The sequence below is a fragment of the Aspergillus udagawae genome, assembly GCF_001078395.1.
Source record: "Aspergillus udagawae IFM 46973 DNA, scaffold_3, whole genome shotgun sequence".
Lineage (NCBI taxonomy): Eukaryota > Fungi > Ascomycota > Eurotiomycetes > Eurotiales > Aspergillaceae > Aspergillus > Aspergillus udagawae.
Window position 1 is genome coordinate 34,209 of NW_025091266.1, and position 20,102 is coordinate 54,310.

Here is a 20,102-nt window from a genome sequence, read left to right on the forward strand (position 1 = left end):
CGAAGTCGTGCTATTGGCTGTCTAGGCTCCGCGGAGTTACTGACCCATTCCGTTCTAGTTCACATCTTTTTCAATATGACCGCCGTCTCCTCAATCAAGACCAATTGGTTCTTAATCAAGAGGGATTCTGTCTCGGCTGGCCAACACCCTAAACCTAGTAATTAGGCTGGATAGAACGGCGTCCTGCATATTCTCCGCGGGTGAAAAGAGCCATTTGGAGAATTCACAATGTCAATACTGGCGCATTCCGAGGAAACTCCATGTCCATCGAGTTTTCCGGGCGCTTGCGTTCCCTGGAAGCGACCAACGGTTGAGTGTGCCTCCGTCAATCCCTATTCAGGTTATGCGGAGTTCAGATTGGTGAATCGTATTCGTATGTATGCCCATATTATTCCCTTGGTGGGCCAGCCTCTGTAATAGTACCACGGTGAGTGAACCAGTGAACCTACTGTACGGAGCACATTCCCAGCTCTGACCCGTCTCGTATATCGATTACCGAAATATGCGGAGAGCTTTCTCTCTGCTCTAGCTGTGATCGACGTGCAGATGGACTGCCTCAATAAACGTGTGTGGCAAAAAAATACCCGGACATCAATAGCCTGGGACATATTTTAAGGAGGCGAATTGCTGGTGGAGTCCTCGATTTGGTAGATCGACATGGACCGACGAGCGCGGATTTGACGCCCGTAAATGTACAGAAATGGTTTTCGGATTGGTCAGTATCAGCGCGGGTCAATCACAGCCTCCAACTCATAACTGCTAGGTTTTTAATAGCCTCCAATTTTGCAATACTCGAGGTACCACAGTCTGGAGCTGACCAGTAGAGACAGGGGGAGGACGAAAACGCAGAACTACCGACGATTGTGCTTTCTGAACCTGTATCAAGCTGTCGGCGTTGATTTGGACATTGGATCGTAATATTGAGTCTTCGTCCCTGGACCGAGCGTAACCAAATGGAGATTAATGTGCATTTAATAATAGCGAAAAACCCCGTAAGCGGCTGTTGACTCCTTACCCGAGATTTTCCTCGGCAGCTTACATGCCTTGTGTGGTATGGCTCCGGCTTAATTCATCCTGAGGCGTTGTTGTAACGGGTTGAGGAGAAATGGGGCTGCCCTAAATCCAGCGGACTCCACGGGGCCCGTGGGGAATAATTTTCGGTGGGGATGATGGTAGAACGTGGATATTTTAGATAAGATGGGCGCGGTACCCCCTCCATGTAGATATCTTTTCACTCTCAGGGACCCCGGACACCCTATTTGGACCTATCAGAAGATGTACACCATTATCTCTACCGCGCTTTTCCTGCTCTTTGTACCTGCCAAGGTTATTGCCGGCTGTCCTCCAGCACCACAGCCAGAACCCATCACGGTAGTTGAGCTGCCATTACCTCCAGTCGCGCCGTCAGATGCACAGGGCTCGTGCGTTAACCCAACAGGGTGTATTGGCCAGACAGATGAATTGCGCAATGGGAACTTCCTGCCAGACAACAACCATATAGTTGCAACGGTCAACTTTACAGGAGCACCAGCAGGGGGCATCTACAGTGGATTGCAATTGATCGTCTTACGAACCAATGGAACCGCCTTTCCCAATGGAGACGCATGGAAATGTATCACCTGTGGCGTTCCAGAATCGCAAAAAATGGGGATAACCGAGATGCTTGAATACCCGCAAGCATTCAAGGATGGCCGCCGGGTTCTTGTTGGCTCCAATATCGTTGACGGCGGTGCCCTGCTTTCAAGTGATGAATGCACACCAAATAGCACCTGGATTTACCCAATTCGCTGGAACATTGCCGCTGATGGCTCTGGCGAAGGTGGTGTCATCCGTGAGCTACGAATTCATCCTGACAACGTTCATCTGGGGTTCAATGCATATACGACTAATAGTGCTTCCATTGATGAATTTGCTTACTTTTCCCGCTTGTCGTTTAATCCAAAACCAACAGCAGGTCTTCCCCTTGTCCCGAGATATGACTTGCACAATGTTACCCGTCTATTCAACCCTGATGCTCCACCTCAGATAATCGTATCTGGGACTACCCTGACCATCAACTACTCTGCCATAAACGTGGGTGAGTTCCGAGGATTCAGCGGCCTCGGCCGAGAGATGTTCTATGTTGGCCCTGTATGGGAATCTGGCAACATTGATCTCTTCGCAGTCGATCAGATTACTGGTGTTGTTCGCCGCGTGACTGAGAACCCGGGGTACGCTGATCCTATCGACTCAAGCCACGACGACAAGTGGATTGTCATTCTGGATACCCGAAGTACACATCGAACTATGTTCATGGACGGGATGCGCCATGTTCCTCCACTTACAGATCTCGTCAGTGTTCCAGCCTCATCCTCAATCCGCAACAACGGTGCTCGCCGCTTCTTCGAGCCTTGGATACTCAACTACGGCGGTGACTGCGGCAACTACTTTGGCCAACAGGTCAATGGACAAGGGGACGGGAGCCCAGGAAGTATCAACGACCCACAATGGAATGCTCAGGCAGATCCCAGGTGGTCCTGGGACGGCACGAAGATCGCATACTATCAAGCCTTAACCGTTTCTCCTGCTTGTGGAGGTGCCAACCCGCTACCTTGCCCCGTCTCAACCGCGCAAGGCGGTCGTACATACCGAATTATGCTGGCAACACTCACCAGCCGGACCCCACAGAAGATGCGACTTATTGAGCCTGTATCTGACGTCGTGCCTTGGGGGGTTCCCTACGTGGCAGGCACTGCAGACCCGAGCCGTCCCTCTCCTAAGCAGGGCAACTACACACTCATTGGCAAGCTATCTGGATTTGCAGCGGTCTCGCTGATCAACAGGAGCAGCGGAGATGGCCTTGCAACGGTGGGTGTGACCTACCACAACTTCTCAGATGATGGATTTCATTACCTTTCTGGTAATGAGCAGGTTACATCAACAGCCATCTCACAGACTTTATCGCGCTTTGACTGGGAGTCTAACCTTACCTCCACTGGTGCCACATATAGCACCAAGGTCACTTCTCCGGGAGGGTTTCATCTATCACTTGACGTTCTGGAGAATGAATTCGATGCGAATGGCACGCTGACCACCACTGTGAATGGGGATATTTACTTTCAACCTCTGAACTATACCTAGTAGCCAATAGAGAGTCACTCCAAATGACTTCAAATGGATGTTTTTAATAGTTTATATCAGTTGCTGCTAGGGGCAGTTTGGTCGAAGCTGCACAACCTGCTGGTACTATAGTTCAAGCAACGGGTGACCGAAAACCACTGATCCTAGTGACAGGTAAATACTTATCCTGGGAGCGGGGCGGCTCCTGAGAACTATGTAGGATCCCAACGAGATAACACAAGGATCCTAAGATCTGAAGCAGCGTAGGTGGAAGCAAGGCCAAGAGGATACGTATATCCTCTTGTGATAAGGAGTATGGACGAATCGTACTAGCAGTGGTAACACTTGACGGTTATCAAAGACAGTGGTATTGAACGCGAAGAACTAAACAGGTATTATCATCCTAGGTATATGGTAATGAGTGTCCTTATATCATTTCGATACTTCGTGTGGTAGATGGTTCGTATATGATAGACGAAGGGTATATACTAGCTAGCCAAGCGATCGTATACCATTTGGTCACGTGCGATACTGTGTAGAGCTCGCCAAATCGCGGGTTGGGTTGGGTTCTCACTTTTCGAGCCCGCCCCATGGGCAACCCAAGCTGGGTTTGGGGTGTCCTAAACCCGCCTGTTGAATATCACGTGATGGCACCTTAGCAGGGATTGAGGACAGATATATATGAGGCATCCCGCCCCTGTAAAAGATAGAATAGCATAAGAAACAGAATCAATCTATTTCTCACTTCAACAGAACCCATGGGTGGGTTTAGGACACCCCAAACCCAGCTTGGGCTGCCCATGGGCGGGCTCGAAAAGTGAGAACCCAACCCAACCCGCGATTTGGCGAGCTCTAGATACACAATATGACACCTGAACTCCTGGTGGTTGCGACGATAAGAAGCAAACTTCTTTACGTGGGGATGCATGCAGACCATCGAACTTACCAGCATGGTTTTGCAAAACAAAATACTAATCCGTGTCGATCATTGAAGGTACCGAGAACAATACCAGTTGTCAACACAAACCTCAGTGCTAACACAAATGTCATTGAATGGGCGAAATACTCGTGTACCGGTACGTGTCCAAAAATAGCCGTGTCCTAGGAGCCCCAAAAATAGCCTCCCAATAATCCTTAATTCCTGATTCCATTCGCTACATCGCGGAGACTTTTGGAGGTCGTTCAAGTCACGGATGGCGTCAGCAGACTCATTCTCTTGATTACTGCGCCATAACTCAGCCCCTTTGATGCCTCAGTCGAATCTCCGAAGTTCTTTTTGAAGCAGCATTCCAACGGATGAAAATTAAAGCTCCAGCCACATGCACATCACCCTGTTGCCGAACGAGATTCTCCTCTTGATAGGAGAATGGCTCCCTGTCCCCTCGTTCAACTCATTCTCAAAGTCTGCCAAAATATTACGTCAGCTCCTACAAGCCGATCTGTAACCACACCCGTGCCCAAACCTATGTCAACAGGGATGGCGTATCTCCTCTTGAGTGGGCAGCTACGAAAGGGAGAATATCAACCCTCGTCAAGCTACTCGAACGCACTCCGCCAAAGGATCTTCCGGGCAACCACGCGTTTGCAGCTCTCTATGCCGCGGTGGGTTTTGAACATGTGGGGGCTGTACGATTGCTCCTCACTACTGGCGTTAAAGCCTCTCCACCACGAGCTTATCGGGAATCACATGCCTATGGCTGGACACCACTGCACCACGCATCGGATCGAGGGAATCAGGAAATTGTGCAACTTCTCCTACAATTTGGACCAAAGCCAAACATTGTCAGATTTGACCGTATGCATTCCTATGCAGCAATACATCTGGCTGCCCGTGAAGGCCATTCGGCAGTTGTGAAGCTGCTTCTGGAGTCCGGGGCCATTCACACAAATTTTCGCTGGAAATCGCCTCTGCACTGGGCAGCTTTTAGAGGGCACACACGATGCACACTGCTACTGATTGAGCATGGTGCCGACGTCATGTCTTAACCAGAGGTCGGGTGACACCACTGCACGACGCGGCACAGTGCTGTCGGTCCGGGGGTTCAGAAACTGTAGAGTTACTTCTACGCTTCGGGGCCAACGCTCAAGCGGCTAATATAGATGGCGAGACTCCTTTGCACAGCTGTTATAGCGTCAATGTAGCTCGGCTGCTCCTGGATCATGGGGCAGATATAAGTGCTATAGACCGACATGGAAATACGCCGTTGCATACCATGGCCATCTACGGTCGCGTAGAGGTGATGCAGTTTCTCTTATCTCGTGGGGCAGAGGTGAAACGAAGAAATAATAATGGCCTGACTGTGTGGGATATTCTCTGCAGTGACCCCGAATTTGATGATGTACGGGAACTTCTAGAGGAGGGAGGATCTGATCTTCGGGTAGCAAAGGGGGGAGAGTTGCGATGAGCACTTCCGCTCTACCAATAAAGAATAGAAGCTGAGATTACTTGTCATCTATGTCTCTATCTTGTTCCTGAGCGGCTTTTCTGACCTGGCTATGTCCATTTGGGTGCGCCATCGTTCTACGTGGAAGACCCTCGTGGTGATAACTAGAGGTGCTGCATTACTGCCATGCTGCGTACAGTAGAGAGCGTCGCGTCTGCGAATACCCGTTTCACGTTTTGTCATTGTGCCAGTTCGATTTGCTCCGTTTGTGGCTGTCAAATTAGTAGCGCTTTGATCGGCATCGTCACTAAAATAGCTATGTGTTATCGCGAAAAGGTCTAGGGGAGGGTAGCCTCGAGCTGTAACGGTTAACCTGGGAATGTCTATTGCCCAATCAAGACCTGCAGCCGCCCAAGTGGATAAGCGATGGTGATCACCTAACAAATCTTACTATCCAGCCTTGCCTATTGACCTAACCCGCGATGCACAGCCAGGGCAGCGCCAGACCCTCTGCAGTGAAGCAACTGAGAGATAGAGGAGAGAAGTTGACAGATTGCTTACAGTCGCCTGTTTGCTCTGTTTGTATGGAGCCTTCCAGTCATCCGTGCCCTTCTTCTCGACCTTGTAGTATACAGTTGGGTACAAGGTTTAGGTATCATTACAATGTATTTATAGAATTAGTAATTTACGCGGAGTCCATTTGGGTTTAGCTTATCATGTGATTAGGGTTTGAAACAGCATCTCTATGTTAACATGGAATGCAATAACGGTCGCCACTGTATTCTCTCTCTCTCACGCCAATAAACCCCCACGCTGTTTCTCTTCTATGAACTTTTATACCTCTCGACAAGTCGACTTAGCTCATTCTATGTCTAGAAATATCATGCATTTACCAAGCGATATCGTTAGACTCCGAGAAAAACTACTATTACTATGCACTTATATCGTTTTTCACCCTAGAAAAACGCCATCTAAATAATGCAAACACCGCATCAATTATAGAGACAGAAGCTATCACACCGCAAACCCCCACCACTTCATGTCCTCATCACCCTGAGTTGGGACGGGATGTCCGACCCCTCCTGCCCATATACCCTGTAGTTTGCTTCCGAGAACGTAGGTCGTCCAGTTTCTTACAGGGGTGTTGGCGAGTACCTGATTAGGTGTGGCATCGTACCCGAGGACTAGAGCCCACGCAGCAAGGGTTGTGTTGAAGACACTTGATCCAATCATTGTATCTTCAGCTCCGAGATAGAGCTGTATTTTTGGATAACTGCCAGTATATCCTGGTACATGTTGCGAATGTTATCTGCCGAACCAGCAGAGTAGATGATAGCCCCTTTGAAGACATCCGGGTATGCCCCTGCCATGGTATTCTGCGGCACATCTTTTATCAGAGATGTTACAAAACACACATGTTAAAGGTCCCTGTTTTACAGGGGCGAGCGACCTACCGCCATGGTACCACCCGAGGAGATCCCTGATACGAATACCTTGTTCGTGTCGGCTCTGTAGGTGCTAAGGACGTATTTGGCCATATTAGCTATTGACTGGCTGGCGCCTCCGCCCTCGTGTACAAGTGATTGAGTAGATGTTGCATCCCAAGCTCCTTGGGTTGACTCGGGGTATATGGCGATGAACCCATCCTGGTCGGCAAGTCTGGCATAAGGTGTAGATTGATACTGTTGCTGGGCATTTCCAGAGGCACCATGGAGGGAAACCACAATTCCAGGTGAAGGGGCAACACTGTCAGGAACGTACATATACAATCTGACTCCCGCTGGGTTGGCGCCAAAGTTGGTGACCTGTGCCAGGGTTGCGCGTGCCGTCAGTGGAGCTGCCTGTGACATAATGCAGGGGGCACTGGTCACTAGTAGTATGAGAAGCAGCATCATAGGAGGGATTGTAGGTAGGATGTTGATGGGCGCTTTGTAGCATAGGAAGAAAGAGATAGCGAGTGTTGTTCTGGATTGAACTGCTCCCATCAAGCCATATTTATAACAGGCGTTGCCTATGGGGTATGTGTATATTATGTGTACGGTTCACTTTCTTCAGCCAGCTGCATAGCATTGATAGGGGACCTAATTGGGAATCTAGGCTCCGCAGCGTAAGGAAGACCATCCTGGGATGCATACTGGGCAGAGGGCGCAAATTCCATTTAGAGAATATCTGACAGTGACCCTTTCACCCCCGACTTCCCCGGCGGGTTAAATAACATCCTATGAGAACTGGGTAGTAAGACGTTTGCAGGCCTAGGTCAGCCACTTACATGTCAAGCGTCTAGATAGCGAAGCCAGTCGGAACAGTCAATATACTCGGACTAATTTCTCTTGGCCATTGAGAAGGTCTATGTTCCTCTGATACAATGAGATGCTCGGTTTGGCGGAGGCTTTTGGGTTTCGGTGAACTTACTAAGAAGGCAGATATCTTAGGCTTCAAGTTTGTATCTAGACCCATATATCCTGTTTCGGGGGGTCGCTGTCTACGCCAGACTGCCAGACTAGCTGCTGTGACAAAGCAATTTCTTCAGACATGTTGAGGTCTAAATTTCTATCGTTACGCGCTAATAGAGCTATTCTACACCAAACAAATCCCGTCTCGCATTTTGAACCCTTCCTTGCTGTCCTGCCTTGGAATGTGTATTGCTGAAATGACGCCCCATGGGCTCCCCTTGTCGCTTTCGAACGACATTCCGTTGTGCTGGATAAGATTGACCAGAGGAGCGATGGAGAATTTTCAGTTTCCATCCTGACAGTGCTCAGTCGTGGCCTCACGGCTCAAATATCTTGCCAAGATTCATCAGGAAGCTAATGGATTGTCAGCACCAGACATGCTGTATCAGGAAGGGACGTACTGAGGGTCTAAACTTCGCTTCAGCATGCGCATGACGGCGATAGTCTCCGGTCCAAACTCTTCCAATAAACACTCCTTCTTTCCCAACCCAATACCGTGCTCGCCCTAGCTTGTCAGTCTACCCCTGCCAGTTTCTGCAGTTCTAGGCTTACCTGCCTTTTGGACCCCCTCAGGGCCCCTGCATTCAGCACCTCAGACTGACCGAACATTTCAATGCCTTCGTCTTGCTTCACATCTGGTTACCAGACAGAAACTATCCAGTAAGACTGGTGGACGGTTTAGAGTGGCTTCGAAACCGCGAGAAGGTGGAGCTGCGGAAGATCATTAGGTATCCCCAATTGAACCGGTCGGTGAAACTAGTCGGTTACCCCCTCCGGGGTCGTTGGACACTACACAATCAACTAGTGGATTTTAGTTACTGCAGCGGAGGCTCAGATCACCTCGCACACACAATGTCATATTATGTACCCAAGACCGTCAATCCTGCGTAGACTGAGTACGGGACAGTGTGAGTATCCCTAGAAGCTAGTGGCTATACGAGAAAGCCAGGAAGGAATATTCGGCTGTCTTCGTCATGCACCTTGGGGAAACGCAAAATGGGCACCACTGGAAGCTGCTGGTCAACAGCGGGTTTGAAGGAGAGGTTGGCGGTCAAACTCAGGATATGCGGAATAAGCCAAGGCTGGCAACCAGTTTCAAAGAGACGTAATTCCCACCACTCTTGTTGAGGAGCAAAAGAAATGATGAGTTACAGTACAGCCAGATAATGTCAAGGTAATCATGAACCTCATAACGAAATCTAGGGATCAGTATTGTCGGAGAATTCCTGTTCCGATCTAACCAGGCCTATAGTCCGGGCATTTTTAACACTTTAACCTCCGAGTTCCAGCGACGACAACTGTGTCTTCAGCCCAAGAGAACCTTGCCGATCATTATTATAAAGCTCATCACGAGAGCTGGGAATCCGGGATGTTGTCGGATAATTTGCCCATTTCTGATTCATTGGGGGTCGTGACTTCCCGTAATTTCATTTTGCCCAGGGTCTCACTGAGCTACCTCGCCCCTGCGAGATCTTCTACCCTCAAGGGACAAGACAGTCGGTCTCCGAGGCCTATACTGTAGTGCAATACAGTATCCCTCAGGTTGGAATTCATCAAATAGACCATATTCTGAGCGCGTTTTAGCGGGGGCAGTTGGACAAGCAATCAGCTCTAATCAGGCAATACGCCCCGTGATGTGGGTTTGCCAAGTAAAGTAGACTGGAGCCGATACTGTACGTACATGACGTTATGTCTTATCCTAACAACAAAGCTTGGTCGGACGGAGACGAATAAGTCAACGAGGTGGATCATTCTAATGCGCCACTATGAACCTCAGCACTGGAGACGTCAACGTCTACACTATTGGTCTGGAACATTGTATACTACAGACGGAATCTATTTGACTGGATATACAATGTATCACGAAAAAAAAGTTAAGGCAAGCTATTGTACATGAATGGTAGCGGGCATTAACGGATGTAGACCTCCGTTCCACCTTTGTGTCGCATCAACACCTTGTGATGTAGGATGGTGCACCAATGCTGGTAAGTACCAACGGCATGGCACGGGCAGACCTTGGCTTCCTTGCTGACGAGCGATATACCCTGGCAAGTACTAGTCCCCAGCACCACGTAGAGGTGCCTGCCTATAGCTGGGGGTCTTAGAGCAACAACGTCCTAAGAACAAATGGACCCATTCATCTAAGAACGGCCCAGGGTACAGGGTAGTACGCCATGGGGCCCAAGGCCATGAAGGGAATGTAAACGACACAGGCCCGCCATTCCTGTGAAGGGGATTCATATGACACAGGCCCGCCATGCACAAGTGGAGGGGAGGTTCTAACTATGAGCTTCCTAGAGTTCCAAAAACCCTTGATTAATATCTTCATTGAAGATCCATCTCATTGGCTCAGTGTCACTCGGGTTAAAAGGGACATCAGGAATCTGCCATGCTGGTTAGTAACTAGACAGTACTTATAATTATGGAGATAGACTTACTAAAAAGTTCTAGTCCTTCATTATCTTGTCTACCATGTCGTCCACTGTTCTCCCCCTCTACTCTTAGATCAAGGCTGCCATCTCTTCTAAGATTAGCAGGCATTTCTCTCCAACATTCTTAAAAGCTTTGACCTGTAGCCTGATGATCTCCTTCTCTTCCAGGCCGCGCATAGGTCCTTTAACCCCTGCTGAAATAATGCTCATGAGCAAGTAACCTTTGACATTGGTCTCACTGTTTGACATTGGTGTCGCCGATAAAGGCTGGGTAAGAGATTGTATGTCAGCCAGCATCCAGTGCAGCTAGGAACTGGGAAACCACTGTGAGTAGAGGGACATGACATTCCTGTTTCTTATAGGGAAGATGATTAGGAATAACTAAGTATTGTCCTAGCATACTAGACCAGTCTTATAGACTACTCTATTATCTTCGCTGGGAGCTCTTGGCCCATTTACTAGACTGAATAATAATAGTTAAGCCTCTCTATATTCTATCAGAGCGCTAATTACCTCACTACTATAATATAGTTTTCTTTAACCAGGGTCAAAGTCTAATCATTATTAAAGGGTAATATGGTGTCACAAATTACTGTTAGTTAAGGGGAGGTTAAGTAATTATTTTTAGCCTATAAAGTGATAGAAGTAGCTTGGTGATTCCTCTGCTAAATAACTAGGTTAAGATGCCCATTGTATCAGTGCATTAGGCATTTAGCAAAGTTTGACCAGGGTAAAGGAGATCATAGAGCTCCTAAATAGTAGTAACTATAGATAGATAATATTAACCTGCTATATGCTCCAAATGCTTGTTTATCATAGCTAAGATATATTTAGTAGGTGGTTATTAACTAGTTGACCAGGGGTGACACTAGAGGAAAGCCCTTTTTAGCTTGCAGCTAGTTCAACTGTGCAGGGGACTGGGGCACGGTGCTAGGCCACTAAAAAGTGGAAGTTGGCCAGGTCTATAAGTTATAGGGATTAGTTGAACAAGATGCCCATTAGAAAGAGTTAGTAGATAAACCTAACTCCTAATACAGCAAATACCATGTTGATGAACAATAATGACATTGTGGAAGGAAGACACCCAGATCTTCGCCAGTCAACAGGTCGAAGGGCCAGCACAGCATTTTGTTTGGGTTACCCAGCTCCCCACCCCGCGAAACCTGGGTCACCACATAAGTAACCTAGACCGCCTCTAACACCTTCTCATATAATCTACCCAGAGACTACCACTTACATAGGGCAGGAGTGAACACCTATCAAAGATGGTATAGTATACAAAAGGTAAGGAAGAAAGATTAGCTAAGACTTTATTAAGCACCTTAGAAACATAAGAATGAGGCTACACTAAAACCCACTAATTAAAAGTAGGTTAGAAGAAGTGCACAGTTCCACAGATCTATTACAGGAATAGACTATATAAACTAGTCTGAAATTTAACTAAGTACTACTTCAAGGCTCAGCCTGCAGGAACTAAGATTATTACAGAAATAATAGATACTCTATAAGGGGGAAATTAATCAAGCCTATTAGTAGAACACTATTAGTTAAAGCAACTAGTTAGGAAACATCATTTATTAAACAGTCTTACTATATAAGTGTATAAAAGTAGCACCTAAGGGTGCTGATTATAATAAAGGGGAATTAAAATATACTATAGTAACCTAGGTAAAGTAGACGAGTGTTACAGAACACCTACAGGCAGCATGGACTGGTTGGACAGGGCTTACAAGAAAAGCAGCGCAGCTTGACGTAAAGCGGCTAGGTCATGTGACCAACGGTCCCAAATGCCAAGACAAGGTGACGGTCCCTGATGGACCGCGATTATGAGAAGGCACCATGGACCCTTGATGGACAGTCCATGATGGGACCTTATAATAGCCTTAAGGTATGGACTGAAAGGGAGGACTATATAAGGACAGTTATTACTACTATATCTAGAGTTCTTATTTAGTTCTTTATATTTAATATAAGTTATTTACTTAAGTATAAGTTCACTAGTCTAATTCATCAGTTACTCTTTTACTGCTAAGTATATATACTTAGTAGGCCTTGCTTCTATCTTTACTGTTATTATTCTTATGTATCTTTGGATTATCCTTAATCCTGTTCAGATCATTATACCATTAAGCATACTTATACCCTGCCAGTATATCATCAGGCTACCAGGTCGGTAGGCCTTAGGTAAGTATCAGATATAGTCCAGGGACTATATCGTTCCCAAAGTAGTGACTAGCAGGAACAGCAGGGACGGATCCCAGGGTAGTGACATATAGCTTTTACCAACAAATAGTTATCTAATCCTCTTCTTAAGGGTCATACTCTAGTACACTTAGATTAAACCTTAACTCTAGCCTAGATATTAGTCTAAGAATAACCTTATTACCTCTAACTAAGGTTATTTCTTATCCCTTCTTAGCTTTAATAGCAGTTATACCTCTTCTATAGTCCATGGTTCACCCTTTCTAGAGGTCATGTAGGCCTTACTAATATCCTGCTATAATTCTTTATCCACTGCATGGATAGTTAAGTAATACTATGCCTGTGTATTTCTTTCCTTATATATAGGTATGGAGTCAGAAGTGCATTATTATAGAATATCTTTAAATAGTTAGGATAGAAACTATAAACACCTATTAAGCAGCAGAGTTAAGAAATAAGAATAGAGGCTAGTATCTAAATTCTCTCTAGTCTATAATCTATTAGAAACTTAGAGCTATTTCAGAGCTTATCTATCTTATTACTATCTCTTGCACTTAGAGTTATTAGTCTGCTCACTAATATTACTTAAGTAGGATAGGTTAGATTTAGTGTTGTAATTAAACAGGCGCAAATCTAGATGAGTATGGATATATAAATAATGATTTATCTAAACACCACTATTGCTGCTGCCTGCACCTTTACTATAGTCTTAATAACTCCTATGTGTGTTGTGAAGAATAGGTGAAGGTTTAGGATATAGATAGATTATCTTTAAATTAATTTCACTGTTACATGGTGGGACTAACTAGTGTTAATCACTAGCTACCCAGGACCCATTATTTGCAAGCATCACGGGGTTAATAAGAATAGTGCTCTGTATATCTATGAGTATAAAGATTTCTTTAAAGCTATCTTCTAAGCTAGATATACTTAGTAATGGCAGGTATCCTTAGCTATTTTCCTTCTACTATTCTATTCTATTCCACTACTATTCCTCCTATTCTTCCTATTCTTCCTTTATACCTAGGCAAGCCATCTATTCCCCTTTGCGTTTGTGAAATTTCCTTTGTCATTTATATACTATCTAGTATATACTATTTTACTATTTTTATTCACATATCCTTCTATAGTTCCTTAGTTAAAACTCTATCATAACTCCTGCTGCTACTCCTGGAGTATCTCTAGAGTAGGTTATAGAGTGGATCTAATACTCCTCATCTTAGTAATACTCATCTTCCAGGGTAGTAGTTATATAAGAGGTTGGAACTAGCACTGTTACATAGAATACCTGATAACTACCTTTCATGGCTTGTCATGTATCTGTTTGTTGATGTTTGTAGAGCTGTTTAGTTATACCCTACTACATAGCTTTTCTAAGGAAACCCATCTGGATTAAGCATTCTTCTAGAGTGCTCAGTGATCCCTTCAGGATTGATTGGTGAGTGTTGATTCCTTTCCTTTCTGCCTGTCACATGATCACATCTGCCCTGCACTAGTCTGGCTGTGTTGGTGTCGTAACAGTGAGAAGTTTATAGAATCTAAAGAACAGGTTTTGCCCTTAGGAGGGTAAGAAATCAACAGGATCTGATGAACTAGTCTTACCCTTAGAGGGTGAGAAGTGGACAGGATCTGCAGAACTTGGTCTTACCCCTAGAGGGTGAGAAGATAGTGGGAATTCAGAGAAGTGGTTTTGCCCTTAGAGGGTGAGGGGTTAGTAGGATGGAGTGGTGTCGCCCTGAAAGGGCAGGAACTTGATTAGTGTGTGGCTCCCTGCCCCGGACCACCCAACCCGGGGAAAAAATCCAGGCCCTAACCCCCTTCCCGCCGGCCCCCGCCCCCATTAATTCTCTGCCGCGGCCAAAAGTCTATGGTTTAGTGGCCGCTCGCTTGTGGATTACATTATAGTTCGGGGTTAAGGTTTAGTAGGCTTTCAGGGTCTGCCAGAACATAGGCGCATCACATTGTCATTCTAGATAGATTCTTAATTAATGATAGCCTTAATAGAACCAAGAGGTATATCAGGATACTTTTGATAAATTTTATAATGACTCCATCTAATACTATGAAGCTCACAGATATGTGATCGCATCTGGGGAGATAAATCTTTGCGAGGTGCAATAATATAGAGTTGCATAACCGAACCGCTAAAATCGAATCCGACCCTCACCCAACTCGCAGCGGTGAGGGTTCAGTTCCTAGGCTAGGGAATCGCACTGGTTTCAGTTTCCATAGGGTGAAACCGATTCAAGTTCGGTTAAAACCGTTGGTTACGGTTTTTGCGGTTTTATCAGATTTGACTAACCAATCCGCACTGTCTTAGATAAAAATTACTAATTTCTGGGATTTCCCTAATAAAATTAATATCACTAGATAGCTCTAGATCTAGGCTATCTAAATATATAAATATTGATTCAGAATACCTAGTGGTTGCTAAGATATAAGGGAATAATCATTTCTATTATAGGTTGGTATGAAAGTGGTGGTGGTTTATATATATATACAACTGATGGTTGATAACTATTATGGTTTAGAAATGATTTTTTTACCACCACCCATTCAACCCTATAGATATTGAATTGATATTTTAGATATAGATTATTATGATGATAAATACTATATATTTTAGATAAAGATACTCATTTTCTATAGGTATAGTGAGTGATAGTATGGTAGATAGTATGGTAGTTAATGATTATTTGAAATTTCAAAACAGTTAACTTTCACCAAATGATAGTGGTTAAACTCAAACCAAATCGGAACGGATCAGGTTTGGTTCCGATTTCTAAAATTTGGACTCGAAACCGCTGCGGTTCAGTTACAACTATAGTTGGACTCGCCCGAACTCGGACCGAATGCAACTCTACCATAATATTAATTATTGAGAGAGATATCACGAGATTCGAATCTGCGGATAGAACACTAGGGAGTTGTCTAATAAGGCTAGCGGTAAATATGACTGGATTCAAACTCTTGTCATGCCACTGTATGACCTAGACAAATGAACATAAGAGATGGGGCCTGCCCTGCCAATACTGCATTTTGACTCCTACTAGTGCTGTGACCAATAATAAACCAAATCTTGGTTCCCAAACGGGCCAAAAGTTGAAATGGCCCGTTAAACCACTAAAGATCTATGAGCTTGGGCGGCCCCATTTTTTACCCACTTGGTACCGTCCCATATTGCCATCGTGGAGAAAGTCTTTCTTGGTTGTTAATTGACCATCTGAATCCTTCGCTGTCATCCATCATGTGAATCTATTGTTTATCTTTTATTGCCATTATTAATGACGTGTATAAACCTACATCACTGCATATGCCAGTTACTGGGTTTATGAGTTAGCTTAGCACTCAATGCACGTTTTTTGTAAATTCAGTAATGCCTGGAAATGGGCTGGAATGGAATCTTTCTAGTATAGTGCATGTTTCGGGCAACATACTTGCATCCTAGCTCATTTCATGGCAATTCATTGGAGGCTACACTCCAGGTGTTCACTCAGAGACATTGTTACAGCCAAGAAGAGATCAGGGATCAACTTGTGCCATTTGATAAAAGTATTAAGACTGGGGAAGAAAAAGGAAGAGAAAACTCTGGAGGGAGGTGTTCAATATATCCCATGATAAGGAGCGCCTTCTCTTATCGTTCTGATCCAGTCCCAGATCGTCACATTGCCCTCTCTTCTAAGAGGACCAGGCCCACCGGGTCCTGTCAGGCCGGTTTATCGTCATCAGGGTGGTCAGGTTCGAATCTGTCGTTAAGCGCAGCGTCGGCCCCAATATGCAAACGTCTCTGTGCAGGTAATCTGCGAGATGCAACAAACGAGCGAAACATTCGCCTCATGTTTCGGAAAGCAGCCATCCACAGGCAATTTAAATCGGTGTCGTTTGTTATCTTCCCCGGGAGCAGTATGGCACGATTGTCTTATGCCAAGCTATCACGGCTCCTGTGGATACACACAAGCCAAGTCTAATCCAATCTGCTGCCATCTTCATTTCTGGTGGCCCCGACGTCGTCAACCTGCAGAAGGTTGCCATGTATCCGTGGCGGTAATGAATATTACCCTACTTCGTATAATTAATAGGGTAAAGTTTTCTTTTTTTTTTCTATTATAGGTATAGTAATCCGATTCGGAGAGGCCACTGGACAGGGAAATAATAATATGAGTTATCTGCAACTGTTAAGCAGTCTTGTCTTCGTTTCTGACCTCATCTTGTCTCTCAAGTACGTCAATTTGTTACATTGCTTCCATGGCCGGCGAAAACCCTACACCAGCAGTCAAGCTGCGGGCTGCATGCAACCAATGCCATTTCTCCAAGGTGAGTTGCGGCCCAGCATCAAGGTTCCTCCTGCGCAAGAAGCCCCGGAAGTAACATACAAGCACGATATTGCAGGTGCGGTGTAGCGGTGAGAAGACTGGGTGCAGCCGATGCTCCAACCTGGGCTACTCCTGTATCTACGTCGAGTCTCGCGTGGGGAAAGTGCAAGGCAATAGGTCCCGACGACGAGCAATACAGCCAGAGAACGACATCCAACAGCCATCAATGACGGCTAGAGCATCGGTTGCAACAGAGAGAAGTTCTTCCCCCTCGACACCGGCTGCCAGCACGCCCTTGCCTGCCAGCACGCCGATTACTTCGAGCAGCCTCAACAGTCTGAATAGCCTGACCGGCACATTTAACTTTGATGACTACCTCTCCACAGATCCCAGGGGCCATGAGAATGGCAGTATCCACTCGAAGACCCCATCCAAAGCAGATGAATGCTCGTTGCTCTGGGGTTTCGAGGACCTGCCCTCCGTCGGAACGCCTATTGATTGCACGGCGTCGGGCCATGGTGCAACTAATTTCCCTGATCCCACCACAGCTGATCTGATGGGACTCACCTCCCCGTTCCAATTCTCTCTGAGCCGGGGTCACAGTTCCAGCGGGCTTGTTAATCCGCAGGTAGACACCACTATGAAGAGTGGAAACGTGAATACGACACATCATTCCTTCCACGCGCATCGACAGAGCTCTTTCCAGCGCATGGTCACCTGCACAGAACTAGTACATGAACTCGAATACTACATCCACATCCGGCTGATGGCTGTGGACGAAGTCATGCGCGTCAGCAAGCACTGCATGGCACAACTCGTCCTACACCTCGACTCGCAGAAGACGTACCCCAGCATGAGTCTGCTAGGGCTCAACTGCATCGCCTTGAACCACGTAGTCACTCTTCTGGAAAGTGCGTCTTCCTGTGTGATGCTTCCGTCGGAGGCCGAAGAACCGCAGGGCCATATCCCCACCATCCAATTTGGGAACTACCGTCTTGATCCGGAGCAATACATCGACATCCAGGTGCAGCTGTTCATGAAAGAGCTGGAGCGATGTAGCCAGATTGTGGATAGGCTTGCCGGCCGTGTGCAGCAGATCCAAGGTGACCATCAGAACCTGGCGACTATCTACTCATCATGGCATTCGGATCTCCAGACACGGTTGCAGGCTTTGAGGGAGACGGTCGCAAAGTAACTTTGTCATGCTAATTATTATGATGACCATTCTTGGGGTATTTTTTCCTGATTACGGCTCAACCCTGAAATACCTAACCGAGCGATCCTGCATGAAATGGAGGTAGAGTGCGTTGACAGAAAGTACAATTTGTACTCACTGTGTTGACCAAACGGTGGCGTTAAAGCCCAAGCCCTTTATACCCAAAACGGCAAAGGAACAGGGATCTGCAGATGCTGCAGGAGAACGGACCGATGAGGGGTTAGGCGGGGGCAGAGACGTAATCTCTAAGATCAGCCAGATTAAACTAATCTGGTCATGGGTTCTCTCGTATTTCCTGGGCGAGCCGCCGTCACTGGGCGAGCCGCCATCGCAGGCGAGCCGCCATCCCCCCAGTCCAATTTTCGACGTGTTTGAACAGTTGAAGCTATCTAAATCAACCGAACAATATATTTTTATTAGATCTAGCTTGTACATCATGTAGGGCAGCTAGTTCTAGTATGCCCTATAATGAAGTAATTAAAACACCTTTGTGGCGCGTATTTTGGGGGTTCTAAAGGTAAAGATATAGAACCAGCAGATGGCCCTCTAATATCATTATCTTAATTAGACCCCCCCTCTTGCTCCACTAAATTTCTGTTTAGCACAGTTTTTGTGGCATAGTAGCTATTTGAAATAGCTTCAAATGTTCAAACGCGTCGAAATCGGATGTGGGTGGCGGCTCGTCCGGGAATTACGTTATCTAGTCTTTGGCCTCGGCCTGTCAACTTAGGGTAGACCATGTGGTCTACAGCCCCATACGTCAATTTGATTGTGCAGTGAATAACATAAAAGGCGCGGAATGATAAGAACCAGAACGTCAGGAGCCTAACAGCAGCCAAGCTCCGAGGCCTCGTCGCAGCCATCTCCTCTGCCAAAGAGAGGCGCATGAAGCAAGTCATGGTGCAGCCACATAAGCAACAGAATCAGGCGTACCACCTTCTTCACACACATCGGGCAATTGCCCCTGCCATCCCAGTTGGCTGTTGCTCCTGTGAGCTTCTCGGCTGCAGCCATGATTGGGGCCCACAGAGCTAGGAATAACGTGGCCCCCAACCGACGCCAACCATTGCTTGGCGCGTCATAGAAAGGGAGCGTGTCAAGGTAGCATTGGTATTCCACCGGCAGCTTTTCCTCGCGCGCTCCGTCTAGAATGATACCCTGCATTCGTCGTTAATCAGCTTCTTTCTATCTCTGGGGTTGCCTCCGAGAACTCCTCACCTTGTAACGCAGACTGGGGCAGCGAGGGACAGTGGGCCCATACCCCCTGACTAGTGTTGTAACATGGAACTGTCGTGGCTGATTCAGCTCGTCCCCTTCAGCCTCGGAATTCCCTAGCGAGGCTTGGAGTTGTAGCAACTGCAGTTCATCATTTTCGTCACACTTGTGCGCGCTAAGAGCTTCAGCTAGAACCTCCACCTCGTCATAGGCTGTTCCCCCGCCCTCCGATTGCACCACGGAATACCAAGATTGGCGATCAAGCAGATACGCTACCCCATGCACTGCTGGCAGGTTATGGTTCCTCTTCTCGTTCACAGTAGCATCATCCGAAAAGGGGATAGGGCTGATGGACGAGAACGCGGGCTCTCGGTACGGAAGGCCATAGATGTCAAAGACCAGGGCCCACCCCGGGATGCGGACGGGGACCGATGCCAGAGGACTGATGCCTCGATGTTGGCGAAACGTTTCAGAGGACATGTTGGAACCGTAAGCGAAATACCAGATCCTGCTGGCGTCGTCCGTCTCTTGGTCTGCTTGAAGGAATGAGGACGTCCGGCTAACTGCATGGACTTGCATTGTGATTGCCGCTCTCTTGCTCAAATTCCTGTTTTCTGATACCTTTGGCGTTTAGGGTTTGGAAGGATTCCTCATACTTGGAGATTGTCATGCAGACCATGGCGAGTGGGTGTATGTATGGCCTCGAGTCGGCTGCCGACATTTTCTAGCCGCAACTGAGAATCTACAGCGGGCGGAGGTTGTCGAGTTCGATTTATATCTACATGGTC

The 20,102-nt window shown here is 46.6% G+C and overlaps 4 protein-coding genes across 4 annotated transcripts; 2 read left to right on the forward strand and 2 right to left on the reverse strand.

The window, feature by feature from the left end:
* Window positions 1-1,275: 1,275 nt before the first annotated feature.
* Window positions 1,276-3,120, forward strand: Aud_003865 (uncharacterized protein; the record flags this gene model as incomplete). The annotated part of the gene is made up of 1 exon (XM_043288812.1): window positions 1,276-3,120. One exon carries the CDS (start codon window positions 1,276-1,278, stop codon window positions 3,118-3,120), a length of 1,845 nt encoding a protein of 614 aa, XP_043144747.1.
* Window positions 3,121-6,712: 3,592 nt separating this feature from the next.
* On the reverse strand, window positions 6,713-7,333 carry Aud_003866 (alpha/beta hydrolase family esterase; the record flags this gene model as incomplete). Its single annotated transcript, XM_043288813.1, has 2 exons — window positions 6,713-6,859; window positions 6,938-7,333. 2 exons carry the CDS (start codon window positions 7,331-7,333, stop codon window positions 6,713-6,715), a joined length of 543 nt encoding a protein of 180 aa, XP_043144748.1.
* Window positions 7,334-16,815: 9,482 nt separating this feature from the next.
* On the forward strand, window positions 16,816-18,078 carry Aud_003867 (Zn(II)2Cys6 transcription factor domain-containing protein; the record flags this gene model as incomplete). The annotated part of the gene is made up of 2 exons (XM_043288814.1): window positions 16,816-16,884; window positions 16,960-18,078. 2 exons carry the CDS (start codon window positions 16,816-16,818, stop codon window positions 18,076-18,078), a joined length of 1,188 nt encoding a protein of 395 aa, XP_043144749.1.
* An 846-nt stretch (window positions 18,079-18,924) lies between these two features.
* Window positions 18,925-19,893, reverse strand: Aud_003868 (gamma-glutamylcyclotransferase family protein; the record flags this gene model as incomplete). The annotated part of the gene is made up of 2 exons (XM_043288815.1): window positions 18,925-19,257; window positions 19,318-19,893. The coding sequence occupies 2 exons, from the start codon at window positions 19,891-19,893 to the stop codon at window positions 18,925-18,927; spliced, it is 909 nt and encodes a 302-aa protein (XP_043144750.1).
* Between the last annotated feature and the right edge of the window lie 209 nt (window positions 19,894-20,102).